Raw genomic sequence first — 22,905 nt, 5'->3', positions numbered from 1 at the left:
TTAGTTTCAGAGGTAGAGCTCAGTGATTCATCAGTCTTATAGAACACCCAGTGCTCATTATATCACATGCCCTCCGTAATGTCTATCGTCCAGTTACCCCATCCCCCCAACCCTCTCCTCTCCATCAACCCTCCATTTGTTTCTGATGATTAAGAGTCTCAAGGTTTGCCTCCCTCCCTGGTTTCATCTTGTTTTATTTTTTTCCTCTCTTCCCCTATAATCCTCTGTTTTGTTTCTCAGATACCACGTACCAGTGAAATCATATAATTTTCTTTCTCTGATTGACTTATTTCAACTGTACTTGCCCCACCCATTACCTGAAAGACCTTGGACAAGTTCCCGAGTCCTGCCAACCTTAGTTATCTCACTTGCAACACAGAGATGGCAACCGTCCCATCCAGCAGTTCAGCACAAGGGTTAGTGTACGTGGGGGGCACAGTGCCTGTAGTACTGCCTCATTAAATGCTAATTTACTCTGTTTTTATTTTAGATGTTCTTGATAAATTACATGGTTTACCAGAGGCCATGAGTTTTGAAAAGACACACATATAAAATTGTACACTCTGTGACACAGAAGTAAAGAGCACACATAGCACAGTATTGTGGCAGAGGCCTGTGAAGAATGACCCGCAGATCAGGGGGATAACTAAGTTAACAAGTCAGTTAACTCCTATCAGAACCAAAGAAGACTTGGGGTATTTCTAACCATAATGTGCTACTCAAACAGGTACAGCGGCTTTCTATTGTACTACACATTGGGTCAGAATCGTCTACCCATCCTCTGTTCTGATTTTTGTCTTCTCTGAGTTTTGGAAATGGATATAACCACCTGTGTGAGTGTCTACAAATCAGCAAAGAAAGATAGAAAGATTACCCAGTGAAGTGGGAAGACAGTCTATAGAAATGCCAGCTGGAAAAGAGAACAAACAGTATGTCTTAAGGATCTCTAAAAAATATAAATCTCCTCTTATTTTTAGCTTTGAGAGCTATGAGGGAGATTTTTGGACCACCTTAGACTAATATAAATAGATTAATTAAAATAAATAATAAAATAAGTAAACAGTGTGACAGCTATTAAGATACTGTCTCTTAGCTCCCAAACTGCACGTCTACACTGAGATCTGGGATGCTGGGGCTCAGCAAACTGCCTTTGTCCCCAGACCCTTTTCTTTCCCCCACATCAGGAGGGGGTCCAAGTGCTGGCTTGTTTTCGTAGGCCCAATCCAGTATCATGGCACCTCCTTGAAAGTACCAGTGCAGCCAGGCAGAACCCCCCTTCTAAGGTCCCCGACCCTAGCTGGAGCTCCTTCTCTCCAAACTCCTTCATCCCGGTTCTGCCAGAACCATTGAGCTCCTGGTTTCAGCTCTGAGGGCTCTTTCTCCCTGTCCTCTTCAACCACCTCTGTGGGACTCCTCTGGGTACTCAGTCACAGTTCTGCAGGGTCCCTAATCCAAGCTGCTCATGTACTCTTGGCCCAGGCCACACCCTTGATGCAAATGTCTAGTGCCCAGCCCCAGTGAGTGCTCCCCTGGAATTTCTAGGTTCTTTGATAGCCCCAACCTCGTCTCTTGGTTCTCCCAGCCCTAGGAATGACAGCTGGTCTCAGTATTTACCTGAGCATTCCCTTTTTGCTTTTCCTGTCCTCTAAGTCTGCTTACCTAATGCTCCACATTAAATTAACTCTATTAAATAGTAAGTGTGGTTTCCGCTTTTCTGACTTCACTCAGAACTAGTAGAAGCGGTAAACCAAAATGAATGGATTTTCTTTTTCTGAGTACTCAGAGACTTTCTGAGACTAGTACTTAATTTTATTTTTATTCTTGGCTTGTACATAATGTCTGTTTGAATTGTTCACCAGAAGATACACCAGTTTTTCAGATTAATATTCCCCCAAAAATGTTATATATTAGTACAATTCATCGGCAAATACGTATTTAAAGTCATTTAAAACATAGCTTGTTCTTTTAATTAAATTTCATATGGTCCTTAATTGTGTTTACCGTTGAATTTGCTAAGCTATAGGATTTCTTCATAACGAATAAAAAAGGCTGAGTAATCACACATTTCAAACTAGTGGGGCCCAACACGACTGAACTTCAATTCTAATTCAAACATAGTCCCGGGTGGCTGACTGTTCTTATTTCCTCTTAAATAAAATTACAAAACAGGTCACACTACAGAGGAGGAGCACACACAGCATGTGCTTAACATTTACCCAAATTTCCAACTGAAGAAACAGAACTTGCAATCGATTAATCACTAAATGCTACGCCCCAAAACTAATAATACACTCCCTGTTAACTAAATTGAATTTAAATTAAAAATCTTTAAAAAAAAAAAAAAAAAGAAAGAAAAGAAACAATTGAATCAATACTTTGGAAGAGTCTCATGTGCTCCCTCCGTCCTGCCCTTGGGCCCAGAGACAACCATGACCTTCAAGCTCTCAAAATAAAGCGCATCAATTTATATTGCCATCATCCATGTAAAGGAGCTCTCATTAATTCGCATCTTTGCCAATAGTTCCCATCCTCCGACTTTCTGTATTTTTGAAAGAGATACTAATCTGTGTCCTGAGATGAAATTCTGGGTGTAATTTAAGAAGTTCTTGGCACTTGCACTCTCAAATCTAACATGCTTGCAGGCAATCTCTGCAAATTTCCATTTATGTAGCTACCAGAGCACCTGTACCCGTGCACTCCTACAGGACAAGTTCATCCAGACAGCTTCCTGAAGAGAAATCATTTTAGCTAATTTTAAATGGAAACACACACACACACAAAACACATACACACAAAAACCCTACAAAAAACCAACAAATAACAATAACCACAGAACCTCAGTTACAGAGAATGACACATTCGCATGGAGACTTTTGAAAATGACTTTAATCCTATAAAATCCCTTAAGGACCACAGACTACATATGAAAGTCTCTGTTTTCATGTGATAATTTGCTTATGTTGGGTCCCTGTGCGAAAGGGCATCTCACATCTTTGAATTCATCTAAGTTGGCTGTTGCACAAAAAGAAAAACATTTTTGTAAAGTACACTTTGTACCACAATCACGGATAATTTATAAATTATATATATCTTAACTCGAAATGTCAGAGAACGAATCACCTTTAATTAGCTGTGGTTTTCTCAAGGCAGTTGGGTCAGAAAAGCAAGTGATTAGTGAACATGAGGAAGTACAACTTTACTAGTTTTTTCTAATGTGAATAAAGGGCATCAAATCTTAGAATGGAATGACCGATGACCTGATTTTCTCATTAATTCTCCCTTCCACTTGCAAAATTACCCCTGAAAATAATGGAGTTCAAGAGATTTACAGCATAAGAAATCTAAGAATCTTGAAAAATGTTTATTTTAATTGAGTGCATCTGCATATTAATATGGGGGAGGGTAGGGGGATGAGAAGAGAAAGATACTTGAAGCTTACCAACTTTGAAAAAAGTATCAAAAATGAATACATTTCTTTCAAAGCTTTTGTAAAGAAATGTAAACATCTCAAACAGCAAAACATTATAGCAAACACCACACAGGGTTTACTGAAAGATTATGGAGTGATACGACTTTATACCACTCTCACTGCCCCTAACAATTGGACAGATCTGTTAGTTTCTCTCCATCTTCTCTGGACCATCTTCTGTTAAAGCCACCACCATATTTTCTTTGAGTCCCTTTGTAACTGGTCTCCCCAGTTTTATGCTGGCCAGACGACGTAAGTCATATCTTTCCTCTTCCATAAGGAGGGTCTTTAAGGGGCTGGATATTGCATTTGGATAAAATGCAGACTTAAAAAGCATAGAAACTTGTCCCACTCGACATGATCAGAAAACTTTCTCTCTCATGTCATGCCCACTGTGTTCTGAGAAAACAGGGGCTTTTAGCCTTTTCCTCTGCCTGAAATGCTTCTCTGCTCATCTACTCCAGGTAAAGGCACCTGCTCAACTATTTCCAGTGTCCCTGCCCAGGATGCCTATGCTGGCGTTTGTGGTCTGACGGCCGCACATCTCTACGGCTTGTCCTTTTCTACTTCCTGCACTAAGCCTGCATTTGAGTCACTCAGGTTTGGTCACAATTCCCAGAACGTACTCACCTCATGCCATGGAACTGGGCAATTTGCTTCTTCAAATTTCCCTCCATAAATTTTTCACTTGTAAAGTATTTCCAAGTCACGACTCATTCTAACAGCAATTCCTAACTCCAGCCTTGCCTGACAAATGATGTAAGATGGAAGGCTCACCTTCCACGCTGCTTTCTGCACCTATTTGTCGACACTGCTGCTGAACTACGGGGTAATTACCTATTTGGCTTCTTGACTACATGAGACATTCTTGAAGTGTAACAACCAATTTATTATTCATCTTTTCCAAGAACTGAACAAAGTATCTTCAATAAAAGCTGCTTCAGTAAATGCCAGTTCTGAGTTCAGCTGCCTTTGAGGAGAACACCTATTTGGATAAACTTAGTTGACTAAAGCAAACCAGGCTCAATATTTTATAGACATGCTGGATACATTTAAAATTCCAACAAGGAAAATTACACGCAGTAAAAATACAGCTCTACTGTTTCAGATGAGAATATTAGGATAATGAAAAAATTGATAATTACTTGTAAAAAAATTACATTACATGAGACCGATATACATAATACGACAGAAGACAAGGTCACACAGAAATGCCACACAAAAAGAGAAACAGAGCCCAACAACTACTGTGTGTGCTTCTACTGTTACCCCTTCCACTCTTTCATAGGCTATGCTAAAGCATGCTACAATTGGAAAGATTTAAGTTCTCATCTATTTCTAATTAAAAATATACCTTAGTAGAATACTTTTCAAATTATATCATTCTCATTGTAAGGGTGCTGATCTCGACTTTTAGTAGGAATAACAATACTACATGTAATAGGGAATAGCCTAGAGAACTCACTGTGAAGTGGGTGATGTACGTTGAACCAAAACGTGAGTGGGTTGCAGAAAGCTTGCTGAAATGAATGTGTGAAATTGGGGATCTGCTACCGACACAACTTAGAGCTCTGATCTTAGCCAAGTCACCACAAGATTGTGGGCTTTTCATGTTCCTTGCATATTTTTTTACTTCATTCTTGACATAGTTTCTTCAATTTTAAAGAACTTTAGCAAGTCTAAAATAAGTCACAGACTACCTTCCAACTCTACTCACTCCTCCCATGTTCCCTTCTGTGACAGGTTTGTCTCCAACCAGGTATATAAGCTAGAAAATAAAGTCGTCCTGGACCTCTTTTTTCTTTACTTTCTATGTATCAGTGCAATTACAGAATCTTGTTCTAGTGTATGTCGGAGAGCTCCCCTACCCTGGTCTCCTTTCGTTCCAACCACAAGGAGCTTAGTTTATGCCCTTGACATCTATGACTAGCTAGGAAAGTCTCCTGCTTCTGGCCTCCCCTGTAAGTCATCATTCACAAAAATCTTCATGGTGGGCTTTCAAAGATGCATGGTCCCAGTGTGTTGCATCCTTGCCTAAAAGCATGCCCATGTCTAAGCAACAATCACAGAATCAAGTCCAAACTCCTCAGTCAATCCTTAAGACCCTTCCCAAGGCTGCCTAGACATCCTCCAATTGCACACCCGTGAGCACCCTAAACTCTAGTTTTATCAGATTTTACCATCCATTTCTTAACTTTATTGGTTCATGTACTTACTTATTGAGGCCAGAACATGTCAGGCATGTACTAAGAGCTAAGGGCAGTTAATGTTAAATCTTCCCTGAAGGGTTCCATTCAGAAAAACCCTAACAGGAGCAACATTAGTGTTGACCTTAAGAGGATGAGCTCTGGATTGGGTACCCCAGGTTCAAATCCAGCCCCCTTTCCTCACTGGAAAGAGGAACAATAATAATATCATCATCATAGGGATTAAATTACGTTAATGCATGTAAAACACTGACTGAGAGAAGGCAGAGCAAGCTACCTTGAAAGGCATATAAAAATTACTGGTTGGGGCACCTGGGTAGCTCAGTTGGTTAAGCAACCAACTGCCTTTGGCTCAGGTCATGGTCGCGGAGTCCCAAGATCGAGTTCCACATCGGGCTCCCAGCTCCACGGGAAGTCTGCTTCTCCCTCTGACTTTCTCCCCTCTCATGCTCCCTCTTACCCTCTCTCTCTCAAATAAATAAATAAAATCTTTAAAAAAAACAATTACTGGTTGGGGAGGCTTTATCAAACCACATATAGGCGCAATTCTGACCATTTTTACTAATCTTGGTGCAGTGAGCCAACTCAAGTTTAAATATTTTCTTATCCCTCCCTCAGATGTAATCCTGATATAAATTAAGAAATCCCTGGCCTCATGGGTCAATAGATAATTAAAACCAAAATAGTGGCAAGACTGGTGACTTTGCTCATGCTCTTTCCCATTGCTGAAATTTTATATTTCTTTCCCTGGAGAAAATTTTACTGATATTTCAAAGTCTGATTTAAACATAATTCTCAGGCACCTGGCTGGCTCAGCTGGTTAAGTGACTGCCTTCAGCTCAGATCATGATCCCAGAGTCCTGGGATTGAGTCCCGCATGGTGCTCCCAGCTCCACAGGGGTGTCTGCTTCTTCCTCTGACCTTCTCCCCTCTCATGCTCTCTCTCGCTCTCAAATTAATAAAATCTTTTAAAAAAATTCTCATTATATATATATATATGTGTGTGTGTGTGTGTGTGTGTGTGTGTGTGTAAAATTCTGTGTTCCTGTAGTATTTTGTTTATGTAACTAAATATTTATTACACCACACAGTGGTTATTCATGTAGTTATTGGCCCTCTTACTCATCTATGAACTATGAGGGAAGGGTCTATTTTCCATTTGTACTTTCTATTAATTTAACAAAGATTTGTTGAATGATAATTAAGGAATTAGACTATAATATCTCCAAGATTCCTTATAACTAAATCTAATAACTTCTCAAGAATCTGAAAAAAAAGTTCATTGATTCTGATCCAGTAATAACTCTAGGAATCTATGTTAAGGAAATAATGAGAGCTAGAGTAAAAACACTATGAATAAAGATGTTCAACATATTTAAGAGCAGGAAAAATTGGGAAAAGTCTAATTTCTTTCTTATAAGCATCAAATTACTCACTAAATTATGGCACAATCATAGAAGGATTATTATGAAATCATCTGAAATGGTTTTTGAATTGTATTAAATGGCATGGGAAAATGCTCATGTTATAATTTTCAGTGGGAAAAAACATGTAAGTTATGAAAGTGAATACAGATGTCCAGTCAAACGAAATGATGAATTCATAGGCTGAGCCTTCCTTCTGCTGAAAATACATAGCAATAAATGAAAACATAAAAAGAAAAAAACAACACGGTACACTTTAAAAAATGTGAGTATCTCCTTGGACCAGAAACATGAGAGGAGCCCATGTTAATAAGCAGTGCGGAAGCAAGAGGTCACCGGAGTGTGCATTTAGAGAAGAAGGTAAAGATCCTGGCTTCTGCAGAGCCCGGTGAAGGGAGAGTTCACACAGCTGGAAATGGAACCAGTCTCACTGATGGAAACTCAGAGCTATGACTGAGCTCCCCAGATCATAAGAGGAGGATGAGAACGGCCCCCGTCCACACGCAGCTGTGTGACTGGGGCAGCAAGCACACGCAGACACAGCTTTCCAGGCAAGACCTCAGCTGAGTCAGTCACTAGCCTGGTACTGCATCTGTAACAAGCCTAATTTGCATGTGTGTGGACATTCACATAGGCAAAGGGCGGAGTCCCAGGCTGCTAATAGAAGCTTTGGTTCTGGCCTGGGGGCCCCAAACAGGCCATGTTAAAGCAATGGAAAGAAATTGAGAGAATGAAGGATTTGGGCGGTGGGGGGGTCAGGAGAAGGGAGAGAGCAAGGGCCAAACAGATAGACGGCTTCTGTGAAAGCCTCAGTTTGCAGCCCAGAAGCAATCACAGACAATACCTGCATACAGTTATGTCCCAACTGAACTTGACTTACGAAAAGAGGGCGCAATTAATACACAGATTGTAATTTCCTGACATTTGTATGAAATCAACATTCCAATACCAACATGAATAGAAAGACAGCTTGTAACTATTAACAAACGAACGATGGATTCATTTTGGGTGAAACAAAAACTACAGAAAATCCAAAAAGGGCTTCGATATATTTTTATAAACATCAGAGATAAAGGAAAGATAATATCTAAAATAAGAACAAGAAATTACTTTAAAAGGAAAAATACATGTGATATAAAAAATCATATTAGAAAACTTGGAAACAAAAATATGACTGTGACTAGCTGCATTGATAATACAAACAGAGTCAAAGAGATTGGACAGAGCCGAAGAGAGACTCAATGAACTAGAAGACAATGTTGAGGAGCGCATGAGTATTATAGCAAAAAAGGTGGTGGTGGATTTTTAAACTATGAAAGAAGAGAGAATGAGACTGAAGTGGTTCCAATGTACACCTAAAAAGAGTTTCAGGCAAAGGAAAGAAAAGTGATGAACACTGAACAGATAATTGTTGAGAATTTTAAAGATATTAAGGAAAACATCAATATTCAAGTAGAAAGTCTGCACTAAGTACAGAGCAAGACAGTGAATGTATGAAGGAAGGAAGGAAGGAAGGAAGGAATTCATACTGCGCATATGAAAGCAAAGCCAAAGCTGAATAAAGATAATGAGAATATAAATGTGCATTAATTAAATGACCCAACTATAAAGCAGAGAATGTAACAATGATCTGTATCATAGCTCCAGTGGTATAATTTGTGTATACACATGCAATACACACCCGCACCAGATAAAAACAGACCAAATACTCATGTTATTTATCACTGGACTATAAAAATCTCAGATAAACATACTTTTTTGTGTTGTTTGATGTCCTTATGCCGAACTTACACTCATTTTAAAATCATAATAAAATGCTACTTTTTAAAAGGCTACTGTTACATTTGAATTGAGTTTATAACGTCATTTTTCCCTTAAAAATATCAGAAATATACCATGGTAAACAAAATCGCTATGCACAAATTCAAGTCAATACAAACAATTTTAAAGACGGGGCTTTCCTGTATCTCTCTGAACACAGACATGACTTCAATTGGAAGATATCGTTCATGAGTTCTAAACATTTTCCAGCCTCTTATTGAAGGTGGGGGAAGGAGTGGGGGCACAGAAATCATTTGCATGAGAACATTCTTTCCCAGTTCCGGTAACTTAATTACTCAATGCCCTGTACATGTTGAGTTGATTTAAATCATGTGGCAATTGCTACAATTTCTAGCGGAGAAAGGCACTGGAACAGAAGTCGTCATTTGGCAGGACTGCATCAAGAAACGCCGCTGACAGCCAGAAGAGATCAAAAGCAGATCAGGTTGCTTAACAAACTACATGTCACTGAGCTAAGAAAGCCAGGGGAGCACCCTGGAGCTGTGGAAATCTTGGGAGCAACTACAGAAAGCAAACATAGCGGATGTTCTTATAAAATGCTAAAATGAGATTCAGTTGTTTTATTAAAAATGCCTGAGCCATAACACATTATTTCTCAGTCTTTCCTTAGAAATAAATCAAGTCCGTAAGTAGAAAAAAAGAACTGATAGAGGCAGAAGATGAGTAATTTAACAGCTATAGTCTATATTTTATCAAACTAATCACAGTATTTATCCTATTTTTTCCTTCTTATGAATAGCAAATATTTATCAGATACTTATTATATGGAAAACATTGGGATAAATTCTTTATACACATCATCTCTCATTTTCTAAACTTTTTAAAACAACTTCCTTCTGGGGAAAAAAAAAACAACAAAGAAAAAAGGGAATAGGCTATTTGAAGCTTCCTAAATGAATTACCTAATTTGGTCACTTAGGAGGAATCATTTTTAACAAGCTATTTGTCAAAGTAGACATTATGTTAAATTACATCAAAAGTAACATAATCCAATAGTCTCCAATTGACTCCCATTCAGTCAAATCAATGTACATGTCCATTTTTACCTATCTCATTCCAAAAAGGGACCCAAGACCATTTTATTTTATGCTTTATTGATATGAAATGCTACAGTCACGCTAAACTTTTCCCAGAAAATGAACTTAAATTTCAGCACATAAGATTTCCTTCCTTGTGTGACACAATACCTTTCTCCCCCCAACGGAAAGACTCAAATATTAGAAAAGCAAAACATAACACATATGATTCAATTATGATTTTGTCCGTGTTTTAAGGCTACCTCAGAGTTTGACAGCCTTGTAAATAGCTCTTAAAGCTAATCTCATAATCTGTTCTGTAACAGAACAGAATCTGTTCTAAGAACAGAAATATATAATTATATTAGTTCATAAACTAAGTTTCATTGCCCCACTTTCACCAGAAGCTGCGCAGAGGCGAATGCCATGCTTCTGTCACTGACACGGTACCAGGCTTGCGATTCTTACAACACGTTCCACTGACTAGAGAGGCCATCAGATAGTGTGTGGAAAAAGTACTCCCTGATCAAATCAGCCAGGGAACTACTGGCCAGCCCTTCTTTCAGAGAACACTGGGAATTCCCTTTAAATGTTCTAATCCCAGCCTTCCTGACTTTCATGAGGTCATGAAACTTTCCCTCTGGAGAGCACCGAACTGCAGCATTCTGCAGACCAATGAGAAAACACCAGGAGAGCAAAGGCCGTTGGTCCGAGTTGAGGGAACAGACTTTTTAGAGAAACGTGTCTTACCCCAACAGAAAGTATACACTGTGAGGCTTAAAATCATCACCTTCTCTCCCCTCCGGCTACTAAAAATTGCCCAGATGCCTGCTCAGTGTTTAATCTGTGTAGTTAGCCACGTTGCTTAAGAAGACAGATGTGCAAGAGGAAACAGTACTCGGCGGCGCTGGTTCCTCGCCCTTTCCTAAGCCGCTAGCTGGTGTGCGCTGGTTCCCTGGTTTTAGCTCTAAGACTTGTGAGAGCCTGGCGCTTTCATGGCTACATGTACACTGACTAACTGCAGTGAGAAACTATGTAGATGTGAAAAATAAATGAAGTAACTTTCCAAAGTGAGGCCCCTCCCAAAGCAAACAGAAATGCCCTGGTGATAAGATTACCATTGCTCTCATTCATGAAATCACCTGCAAACCACAGACCCCTCGGCAAGACCAAACAAACGGTTGATCCAAGTGTGAAGTATTTTCCAGATATGTTCCATACTGAAATGACCCCAGCACCACATCAAAGAGACAGAGATAGACAGAGAATGCCAAACTTCATAAGCAAACCAGGATACCTGGCAAATTTTGAAGTATGATACATACTACACATGAATGGTTGGGTTTCCTACGGTCTTAAGAAATCATGCTTAAATACATAGTATCATAGTATTATATAAATGTAACAGAGTTTTACAGGGTTTTTTTTGGTTTGTTTGTTTTTGTTTTTTTGCATCAAGGCGGTCTCATTCTTGGCCTCAGCCAACTGAGCACCCTTATCTGAGGCTCTAAGTGAGAACATCTAAGTGACAGAATTTTACCGTCCTTGGCAGTGATGATTGTATCTGTGATTACCCACGGCACCTAGCAAATGCTGACATGCACCAAGACTATGAATAAGTGTTGTGGAGTGTTTGGGGGGAAATTGGAGGGGGACACGAACCATGAGAGACTGTGGACTCTGAAAAACAAACAAGAAGGTTTTGGAGGGGAGGGGGCAGGGGGTTGGGGGAGCCTGGTGGTAGGTATTAAGGAGGGCACGGATTGCATGGAGCACTGGGTGTGGTGCACAAACAAGGAATCTTGGGACACACATACAAAAAATAAAATTTTAAATTAGAAAAAAAGAAAAAGAAAATACAAGCCATATAATGTTGCTCTGTTGATTTAAATCCAAATAAAAGCATCTGTGATGACCATCAGACAACTGCATAAACTGGATTACAAATCAAAATATTTGGATAAGTATTTCAAAACTGAGATACAATCTCTTAAAAAGTGATATCATATTTGATTAATGGAAAGAGGTAACCAACCTTCTTCTCATCTAGCAGTACAACATCAAATGAAAATCTCACATAAATATATTTATTCCCATCTGTGCTTTAGCAAGAGATTGAAACAGCTGAGACGGTCTCAACTCTGCAGCAAGAAGAAGCTTCATGCTCATAAAGGGAAGACAGATTTTACACAGAAAACTAAAAGAAAATTGTAAATTTTCTGTATAAATATTACCTTTTTTCACTTAAAATCTCTTTATCTTAAAAATGATCACTGAAGTATCATGGACATATAAGATTATTTTAGTTTTCAGTGTATAATATAATGAGTCAACATTTGTATACATTGTGAAATGATCACCACAACGAGTCTACTTAACATCTGTCACCACGCACAGTTAATTATTTTTTTTCCTTGTGATGGGAACTCTTTTTTTTTTTTTTTTTCGTTAAGATCTTATTTATTTTTGAGAGAGAGAGAGAGACTAAAGACTCAGACTTCACGGTGAGTGCAGAGCTTGTCTCTGGACTCGGTCTCATGACCATGAGATCATGACTTGAGTTGAAACTGTGCTACCCAGGTGCCCCAATTGCGATGGCAACTCTAAAGATTTTCTTTCTTAGCATCTTTCAGATTTGTAATATTACTGACTAAAGTCACCATGCTGTACATTACATTATATCCCCATGACACCTTTGTTTCGTAAACTGGAACTTTGTATCTCTTGATCCCTTTCACCCATTTTGCCCACCAACCAAACCGTCCTCTCTAGCAACCACCAGTTTGTTCTTTGTATCTATGAACTTTGGTTTGTTTTCTCATTTTTTTAGATTTTTTTCTTTTCTTTTTCTGTCAGACTTATTTCACTGAACAAAATACACTCAAGGTCCATCCATGTTGTTGCAAATAAGATTTCATCCTTCTTTATGGCTGAGTAATATTCCTCTGTGTTTGCGTGCACACACATACATATACACATACATACCACATCTTTATGCACTCCTCTATGGAGGGACACTTGGGTTACTTCCAGATCTTGGCTATTGTAAATAATGTAAATAATGCTGCAATGAACAGAGGGGTGCATATAGCTTTTCAAATTAGTGTTTTCATTTTCTCCAGATAAATGCACAGAAGCAGAACACACTGTTTTCCACAGTAGCTGCCCCAATTTACACCACCACCAACAGTGCAAGCGGATCCCTTTTTCTCCACGTCCTCGCCAACACTTCTTGTTTCTTGTCCTCTTGACACTAGCCGTTCCAGCAGGTGTGAAGTGGCACCTCACAGCAGTTTTAACTGTGTATCCCGCATGGTCAGTGATGCTGCTTATCTTTTCACATGTCTGTTGGCCATCGTATGTCTTCTTCGAAAAAAAGTCTATTCAGATCCTCTGCCCGTTTTTTAAGTGGGTTGTTTGTGTTTTTGTTATTGAGTTGTAGGAGATCTTTATATATTTTCAGTATTAACCCCTTATTGGATTTATCATTTGCAAATATCTTCTCCCATTCAGTACAGCGCCTCTTCCCATTGTTGACAGCTTCCTCAGCTGTGCAGAAGCTTTTTAGTCTGATGTAGTCCCATCTGTGTATTTTGCTTCTGTTGCCACTCCGTTTGGAGTCAGATCCAAAAATTATATCACCAAGACTGATACAAGGACCTTACTGCTTGTTTTCTTCTACCAGTTTTATGGTTTCTGGCCTTACAGTCAGCTCTTTAACCTAATTTGAGTTAATTTTGGGGTATAGGGTAAGATAGTATCTGGTTTCTTTTTTTTGTTTTTTTTTGCATCTGGATGTCCAGTTTTCCCAAACCCCATTTATTGAAGAGACTGCCATTTCCCCATTGTATATTCTTGCCTCCTTTGTCATAAATTGACCGTATAGGTATATGCCTATTTCTGGGTTTTCTTTTCTGTTCAGTTGATCTATGTGTCTGTTTTTAATGCCAATACTGTACAGTTCTGATTACTACAGCTTTGTAATATAACTTGAAATCAGGGAGTGTGATGCCTCAAGCTCTACTCTTCTTTCTCAAAATTGCTTTGGCTCTTTGGGATTTTCTGTGGTTCCTCTACAAATTTTAGGATCATTTGTTCTAATTCTGTGAAAAACACCATTGGAATTTTGATAGGAATTGCATTCAATCTATAGATTGCTTTGGGTAATACAGACATTTTTAACAATATTAAATCTTCCAAATAATGAGAATGGAATAGCTTCCCATTTATTTGTATTATCTTCAATTTCTTTCATCAATGTCTTCTAGGTTTTAGTGTACACAGCTTGCAATTTCTTTTTTAAACTTATTCCTGCGTATTTTATTCTTTTTGATGCAATTGTAAATGAGATTCCTTCCTTATCTTCTCCTCTGGATAATCTGTTGTTGGTGTGTAACAATGCGATGGATTTTTCTATTTTGATTTTGTTCCTGAAACTTAATTTATTGGTTCTAATAGTTTGGGGGGGGAGTCTTCAGGGTTTTCTATATTTAAAATATTATCCTCCACAAATACTGATAGTTTTACTTCTTCCTTTAGAATTTGGATGGCTTTTTAAAAAAATGCTTTGGGTTTTTTTGTTTTTGGTTATTTTGTTTTTTAAGAGAGGGAGGAAGGGAGAAAGGTGGGAGAAGGGGAAGAGGGAGACAGAGAATCTTAGGCAGGCTCCCTACCGAGCACTGAGCTTGACCCTAGGCTTGATCTCGTGACCCTGAGATCATGACCTGAGATGCAACCAAGCGTCAGACACTTAACCGACTGAGCTACCAAGTGCCCCTTAAATGTTAATTAAGAAATCTGAAGAATTTCAGACTCCTTTCAAAACGATTTGATATAAGGCTTCTCGACCAACAATAAAATGTTATACATGCAAGTGCGTTTTGACCAAATATGTGGAAGAAGATCTCTGTTCCCAGGAAAGTTGATAAGCCAAGACATCTTGGGCAAGTATACCAAGGCGGGGGTGGGGGTGGGGAAGGGTAGGGAAGAACTATTTCTCTTTTAACAATAACTTGATCGATATACCAATGTTCCTGGCTATCAAGTGAAAACAAGATGACCAAATTTGCTCCTAATGAAGGACTGCTATTCAAAGAACCAATACACTACTCAGTAGCTAAATGTCTAATATATATAACTTTTTAAACAACAAAAGGATAAGATTGCTGGTAGAACTTTCCTTTTGCCACACTAAACAAAAAAATGTAGTTTGACAAAGCTGTTAAAGATTTACTTTCTTAGAAAACATTGAAAAGTCTGTGTGTGTTTTTCTCATTAAAAAACCATTAGGTCATACAAACATGATTCTTAAGGATTATAAGTTACCTTTCAAGTCTTTCTTTAGTTTTCGGAGATCTTTTTGAAAATCTTCAAACTTCATCTGTGAGGCCTGAAAAAGGTCCTGGGGTTCTGGCAGTGGAAAAACGCACTGTTCTTTTCCAGCATCCTAATGAGCAAGAAACACACAGTTTTAAAACGAACCAGCATTAATGTAAATAAGAATGCAACAACAATGGCAATCGCGAAACAACAACAAATCCCACCCATTACTCAACAACAAAGAATAACAAAACTGAAATATACAGAAAAACTGTCTTACCTCATCAAAATTTCGAAGATAATAGGAAACAATATAGGACAAAAGGCTTCTGCTATTGTCCTAGGCAGAAAGACCAAAGTAAAAATACATTTTTAAAATCATGAAGTCTACAGTGTCAAGTAAAATACTTTCCAGTAAAACAATATATAAATGAGAACATTCGGAATAAAATGTGAAATTCTGTATTTCAAAGAACTCCAGCCCCTGCATCGAAGGAGTTTCATGGCACAGAAGATCCTGTTTATACCGATGTTCTAATCTGAGCCCCAAAGGGAAAGACAGATGTTCAAGGGTGGAGCCTCCACTGTGAATACTTAATCGTTTTGCCCTCCTCGATCAGATAATTCGTCCATTAATTGTCATGTTTTATTATTAAAAGGTATTAACTACATTTTAGCTGAAATGACCAAATATTGCTGGCATCACCACACCATTTCTGGACCAGCCGGTATCATTCCGACAGTAGGACTGATTGAAATGTGTTAGTTTAAAGATTAGGAAAAATCAAGTTAAGTATTATTTTGAGTAAGCAGAAGTTCTAAAAATGCAAATACATATTATAAATTGCTATGTCAACCACTGAGATTGAGGAATTAATATCCTCAGAGCTACAAATAATGCAATGTGTTTATTTCTATAGAAAAGAAAATGTTCCTATACTAATAGTTTTCAATGAATAGCTAATAGTTTTCAATGAATAGCTTTTCATCCCCTTTCTGGCACACTTGGGGGAATTTTTAATGATTTCTCTTTTTTTGCATCACTTGAAATTAGTACTAGATAACTAGAATGTGGGAGAACAAATAGACATTTCTTTTAAAAATATTATGACACAAACTACATCCCCTGAAATGTTCAATCTTACCACTATTTTCCCCCTATCTGTAAAAAGCAATATCCCTTTATAATTTAATCTGACATGCTATGGTAATACACCTTTTAGAGACTTCCCTCATGGTAATTTATAGTAATGATAATATAATAAATTATTATACCATGCAGTAATATATTACCATAATAAAATATTTATTAGAAAGAATATTTGCTTATGAATAATGTAAGCAAATTTTTTTCCTCTTTCCTAACATAAATCAATGAAATGGTTAACAGTACTTGAATTAGTTAACAAAACATTTATTAAATGCCTGCTGATAGGCATGCCGAGTAAAAATTCTGAATGATCTAGCTCTGTTCATGCAGGTCTACAAATAGTACTAAGATGTAGACACAGTTGTATTTGTTTTATAGAGAAAGAACCAAATCAGGAAGACTTTGCCTAGCTCTTATGAGAATGCAAGTGAAATTATAAAATAAAAATCTTGCTTCCTGATTTTATCATGCCTTTTTATCTAAATTATTCCTTAGTTATTTAAATTTTAAAATTTTACTGGGGGACTTAATAAGATGTATCAACCAATAAAAAAACAAATTAATCCCTTATTCATATGTAATTAGAATTATCAGAATATGTTTCTGATCCATTTTTATAAATTAAATATTATGTTGATGTTATTTCTGTTCGAGGGTTATTAGCAAATGTTACCTGTTTCAATCCAACAATCAGCTGTTCGGAACTATTCAAGTGCTTAGAACAGAGCTTTTGCTTTTGAACCACTGTGATTTATCACGCTAACATAATGGAGGTTCCTGTGAAACTTGTTCCATACGAATATAATAGCAACTTTACAAATAGAACCAGAAAAATCACAAAAACTATATGCTGCTGGTGTTCCAAGACAGGATAATAGCTTTATTCAATTTTGGAAAAGCAGTGTGGGAGAGTTCACAGAATTCAGGGAAGGAACGGTGAACGAATGAGTACAAGTGTGAAGGAACGATCAAATGCACTGTTGGCCAACACACACAAACAAACAAAGTGTCTCTCTCTTATGTGGGAAATTACGGTTGACCCTTGAACATGGGTTTGAACTACATAGCTCCACTTACACACAGATATTTTTCAACAAATAATGGACAGTACTGGAAACGTATTTTCTCTTCCTTATGACTTTCTTAATATTTTCTTTTCTCTAGATTATTGTAAGAATACCATATATGTGACACATAACATGGGAAATAAGTGTCAATTGACTAATGTTATTGGTGAGGCTTCTTATCAACAGTAGGTTATTAGTAGTTAAGTTTTAGGAGAGTCAAAAGTTACACGTGGCTCTTCAACTGAGCAGGAGGTCAGTGCCCCTGCACTATTCCAGGGTCAACTATATTCATTATCTAGGTAGAACAATTCTAGTATTTCCATTTTTATGAATCAGTCATTTACTCAGATTTATTATTTTAAAAATTGACCATAATTGCCTTTATTACTTGGTTCTGGGTGGATATTCTTTTATCAGAGAAACAGAATTCTATTACTTCCTAAGTTTATGATCTGAGATATTAACCCCAACCATCATGGTTGTTTCTCTAATATTACATTTTTACTGACACTCTCATAATCTCTTCTATGTTAATTTTAAACAAATACAAGTATAGAAGTAGGATAAAAAATGATTTAGTCCTGCAAAAAGACTAGGACATCCCCACATATACCAGTGTGAAGGGGAGGACGACATGTAGAAAAGCTTCTTTGACATTTTACTTACACTCTATTTTCACCCATCTTTGCTTCGCTTTTAAAACACAAGCCTGCTGGCCTCCATTACTTAACACAGAAGAGAAGAGGAAGACTGTCTGATTTATGAAAAATAATTAATCCTCAGACTCCCAAAGAATAAAATATAAGCAGACATGGTAATAATAGGGTGAAAAATAATTATTTCTATTTTAAAAGTCCCCTACTTGATTATTCATTAGACACAGGATTCAGAATTTTTCACTTCAGGGAACATTATTCACAAAACCATAAACATGATGGCCATATACTTTTTCCTAGCCCAAAACATAAAGAAACATTTATTACAATAGGCTTAAAGTCAGACTTAGTATTAAATAAAACATCTAATCATCAATTTGCCAGCATTTGTTCATACAAAATACTTACACTGCTTTTGACATCTTTCAGCTTTGGAAGAATGTCTAATCCGAAGCCATCTGCCTGTCCTCGAGTCTTATTCCCACCGTTCATGTAGTTGCCAAAAGCAAGAACCAAACCCAGGATCTGCATAACCCCGGGGCCATTTTTTAATGTCTGTAAAACAGAATAAAGAACATTTCTCACTCAAAGTCTTCTTTGGATTATCTTAGGTCAGTGGCAGATATTCATATTATACTAATCATCTTGGGTCACATTCAAACTGTATCGTTGCTTATTATTAGGATATTTTAAGAGCAGTGTTTCCAAAGTTAACTTTAAGAAGCTGTACCACCTACAAGCATTCAGGTACGCATTTGTAAACTAAGAGATCCCATTCTAGGCTGTTTCTGGGATACAAGTGCGTGGAAAACAACTACGGCTACAATCGACCACAAAACCCTGTCATTGCCAACTCCCTAACTAGGCTCACCTCTGGAGCAAGAGAAATTTTTGGCATCCGTTGTGGGAAACCAAAACACAGTTGGAAAGATTAATTTCCAAATTTAGACTTATCCCTGAAAAGTCCATATTCACCTTCTTCCAAAACACAAAGCTTAGCTGGAGTTTGCATGTCTTCTTTCCCCTGAAAACGTGTCTTTGATGCCATCTTGCTAGCTTTCCAAACGACTGACCACCACCAGAACGAATGGTACTACTGATATTTGACAAATTGTTCTAAATGGTAATATCGGTAACTTCTGCCAGGCATTTACTCTTAGTTTTTAGAAGAATATTTATCTCCTGTTGAGTCCTACAGCTGTTCCTAGATTATCTGGGGAGAATCATTAACAATTTGTTAAAGGCCCCTTCCAAAACTGAGGGAAAGTAAATAAAATGCCTTCAAATCACATCCAATCCGAAGTCTGATGCAGGAGAGGACTATAGGAAGTGACGAGTTTGTTTTGGCAAGAGCAGAAGGGACAGAAGGGACAGATGCCACAGAGGCAGGAGCATGACAAGTGCCCTCCTGTAACAGGGCCCCTGGGTGGTAGGAGCCTCTCCTTCTCTTCGATCCTGAAACCAGTCGTGGTATGTTCTCTCCCGTGGAACCGCTCTCCTGCAAGTGTACGCGTACTTAGAGTACATGAAAGAAAACGTTTTCAAAAATATGAACCTGACCGGACACAACGAAACGTCAGAACTCAATCGTCAGCATTCTGTGGCCCAGAACCCACCTCGCACAATTTCTGCAGCAACTCCAGTTTGCGACGAATTGAGCAAATGCTTTCTGAAAACGTGGACTGGAACAGAATACAAAAGACTCGCTCTGAGAAGTTGGGGATTAAGGACAGTTCATAAAGGAACCTAAGGAAATAAAGCCAAGTGAAGAGGAAAAATATAATTCATATAAAGAGATGCTTATCCTCCTATCATTCAGAACAATTACGCCGGGAGAACACCACGATTCTGAATGGACAGAGGCTGCCTGGGGTCTGGCCGCCTTCTACAAGGTCCTGAGTGTGCTTACTGTTCGGGCTTGTCCAGAGACTTGGCGTTCTCCTTGTCTTTGGAGGACCGGCCGTGCTTCTCAATTTTTTCCAGTTCATCTGACTGTGCTCTCTGGGAAAAAAAAAAAAAAAAAGAAGAATGCCAAGCGGTTATCCAAAATCTGGGGAAATAAATCCCGTAGATTATGATAATCTTAATACAGCAAAACTCTCTATATTTTCATATTTCTTAGCATCTGTGTGCCATAAAGCCTGACTTCATTCATGAAGGCATTTTAAAGTGTAAATATGTTTAATGCAAACCAGATCACCTTGAAACCTTCCAAATAATGTTATTGGCGATTAGTGATCTGCAGAACATTTATTTATTCAAGCATGCTTTAAAACAATACGGTTTTCCTCTCTGGCTTTTTGGCTGTTGGTAATATGCTTTAGAATACAAGAATTTCATTTTAAAAATGGTATGCCTTACTTAGAAATCAATCAAGTTAAATTTGGAAGTAATGTGATCCTAATGTTATAAGATTTTTAAAGCAAAAAAAGTACTTATTTAACTAATACAATCATTGTTTATGACTTTTCTTTTTTTTTAGGGGAAAAATACAATTGAATTATTTAGTCCTAGGACAAAAATAAAAGGTTTTGATTCTTCTGCTGAATTTTCTTTTTGACACAAAAATGGCTTCAGGCTTCTTTTCTTCCAAAGTATCTTCTTTTACCCTTCATCCGAAACTTCTTTCTTTGTAGGAGAGTTTCTTCTGCATTTTCAATATATGGGAGAAGATTTTATAGACATTGAGAAACACAAATCTATTCTTTATGAAAATTTGGATGCTTTTTATGTGTAGTCTTGTCTTTATTTTATAACTCAGGAAGATGTTTCAAAATAGCCAAACACAGTATTTCTATGCATTAAGAAGTGGGAGTAGACTAAGTAGACAAAGAAGTGGGAGGAAGCAGGCTCCCTGCAGAGCAGAGAGCCCGATGTGGGGCTCGATCCCAGGACCCTGGGATCATGACCTGAGCCAAAGGCAGAGGCTTTAACCCACTGAGCCACCCAGGCGCCCCAATAAATAAAATCTTTAAAAAAAAAAAAAAAGGAATTAGAAGTACTACTACAGCAGAGAATTAGTCTGCTATCTTCAAGCCCAACCACATTCAATACTCAAACCTCAACAGGGGGCACAAATCCACCTTGCTACAATCTGATGTAGTCATTATGATTGTTGGTTTAGTTTTTGTTTTTTGAACTGGACATAGACTCAACCTACATGACTAGAAGCTGACTCCATGGGCTCCGTAAATTTCCCTGGGTTTAAATAAACACACACAAAATCTCAAGAAACAATGACAAGAGAAATGAAGATGGCTAAGGTAAATCATAATAATAATTGAATACACAAGAGAAAGATAAAACTCCCCAATGTCTTGAGGACAAAGGGACTTTCTGGCAATACTAGAGTTATTCTCCAAATTATTCAGTACGCATAAATCATTAATTGCATAGTTCTTTATACTTGTGCTCTATTAAACCATTTCTGCTGACTTTAGAAAGAAAGCTGCCCTGGGTTGACAGGGCTGCTTTACGGACGAAAAAGAGAACTAAATGCCGTTCGATGCCTTAGGGACCTGGGCCCCTGGGCTCTCTAAACAATAGAAATTAATCAGAGGCCAAACAGGAGTTGAAGGCAAGGCTTTACTTGGGCTTCTGCAGACGCACAAAGGAGACAGCACAAAAGGAAAAGCTTCCTCGGGCTGAGTCCAGGAGGAGAGGGGTCAGGGAGATTTTTAAATTAACCCAGCTGGAAAAAAGGTGCCATCTGAGCATACAGGGGCGGGACTTCTGAGCACCTGAGCACCTGAAGGTCATGCTTCTTCATATCCTGCATCTCTAACACACACGTTAAATCTCCACCCTGGGCATGATTTTTAGTATTATAATGAAGGGAAAAGTTGTGAAAGTTCCATGCAAGGGTCCATCTGGGCACAGACTGGTTTGGTCTGGTCTTTACCAGTCTATGGCAAGCATCCCCTGTCCATAGTCCTGCAAGATGTGGTAATCAAGAGGCACAGACTTTGAGCTCCCTGCCCCAGCCTCCCCCCAGCTCATGGAGGCAGCCAAGGAGCACTGGAGGGGACTGGATTCCAGTCCCTAGTTTGTCTCATATCCCTGATCCACAAGCCCCCTTCTTCCAAATACTTGCAAATGTAATTTTATGGCATTAAAAATAAAATCAATTTTGGAGGCACCTGGGTGGCTCAGTAGGTTAAGCATCCGACTCTTGATTTCTGCTCAGGTCACAATCTCAGGGTCATGGGATCAAGCCCTGCGATGGGCTCCCCACTCAGCAGGGGGTCTGCTTGAGATTCTGTCTTTCCCTCTCCTTCCACACTTCCCCCTGCTTGTGCTATCTAATAAAGGAATCCTAATAAAATAAAATCAATTTTTAAAAAATCACTATCCACCTTACCAAAAGTCTTTAAATACAATGAATCTACCAAGCGTATCGATAGTACATACACCACATACTACCAGTATGGTGGTAGACATAAAATTTCCAGAAACTGTTACTTCAGAGTTTGACTTTTATTGTTGGCAACAAATGTCAACTGTTTTCCTTGAAGGGACCACTTACTCTGTTCTTTTTCAAGAAAACGTCTACTGAATGCCAGTGTATTAATAACCCCAGTTTGCCAGTCAGATTTTCAAAGAGAAATGATATCCAATGAAAAAGGGCTACCTTGGGGCGCCTGGGTGGCTCAGTGGGTTAAGGCCTCTGCCTTCAGTTCAAGTCATGATCTCAGGGTCCCAGGATGGAGCCTCACATCAGGCTCTCTGCTCAGCAGGGAGCCTGCTTCCCCCTCT

General features: G+C 38.3%; 1 protein-coding gene across 1 annotated transcript in view; it reads right to left on the bottom strand.

Moving 5' to 3' along the window:
* Nucleotides 1–22,905, bottom strand: part of FMN2 (formin 2) — a 372,598-nt gene that overhangs the window by 117,218 nt on the left and 232,475 nt on the right. Inside the window, 5 exon segments of the mRNA XM_045084643.1 lie at nt 15,284–15,404; nt 15,558–15,617; nt 18,559–18,705; nt 19,767–19,896; nt 20,060–20,151. Coding sequence (XP_044940578.1) covers nt 15,284–15,404; nt 15,558–15,617; nt 18,559–18,705; nt 19,767–19,896; nt 20,060–20,151 — 550 coding nt within the window.

This window comes from Mustela putorius, unplaced genomic scaffold, assembly GCF_011764305.1.
Source record: "Mustela putorius furo isolate JIRA1106 unplaced genomic scaffold, ASM1176430v1.1 tig00000785_pilon_pilon_pilon, whole genome shotgun sequence".
NCBI lineage: Eukaryota > Metazoa > Chordata > Mammalia > Carnivora > Mustelidae > Mustela > Mustela putorius.
The sequence above is the reverse complement of the archived record's forward strand: the minus strand, read 5'-3'. Positions and strand labels throughout refer to the sequence as shown.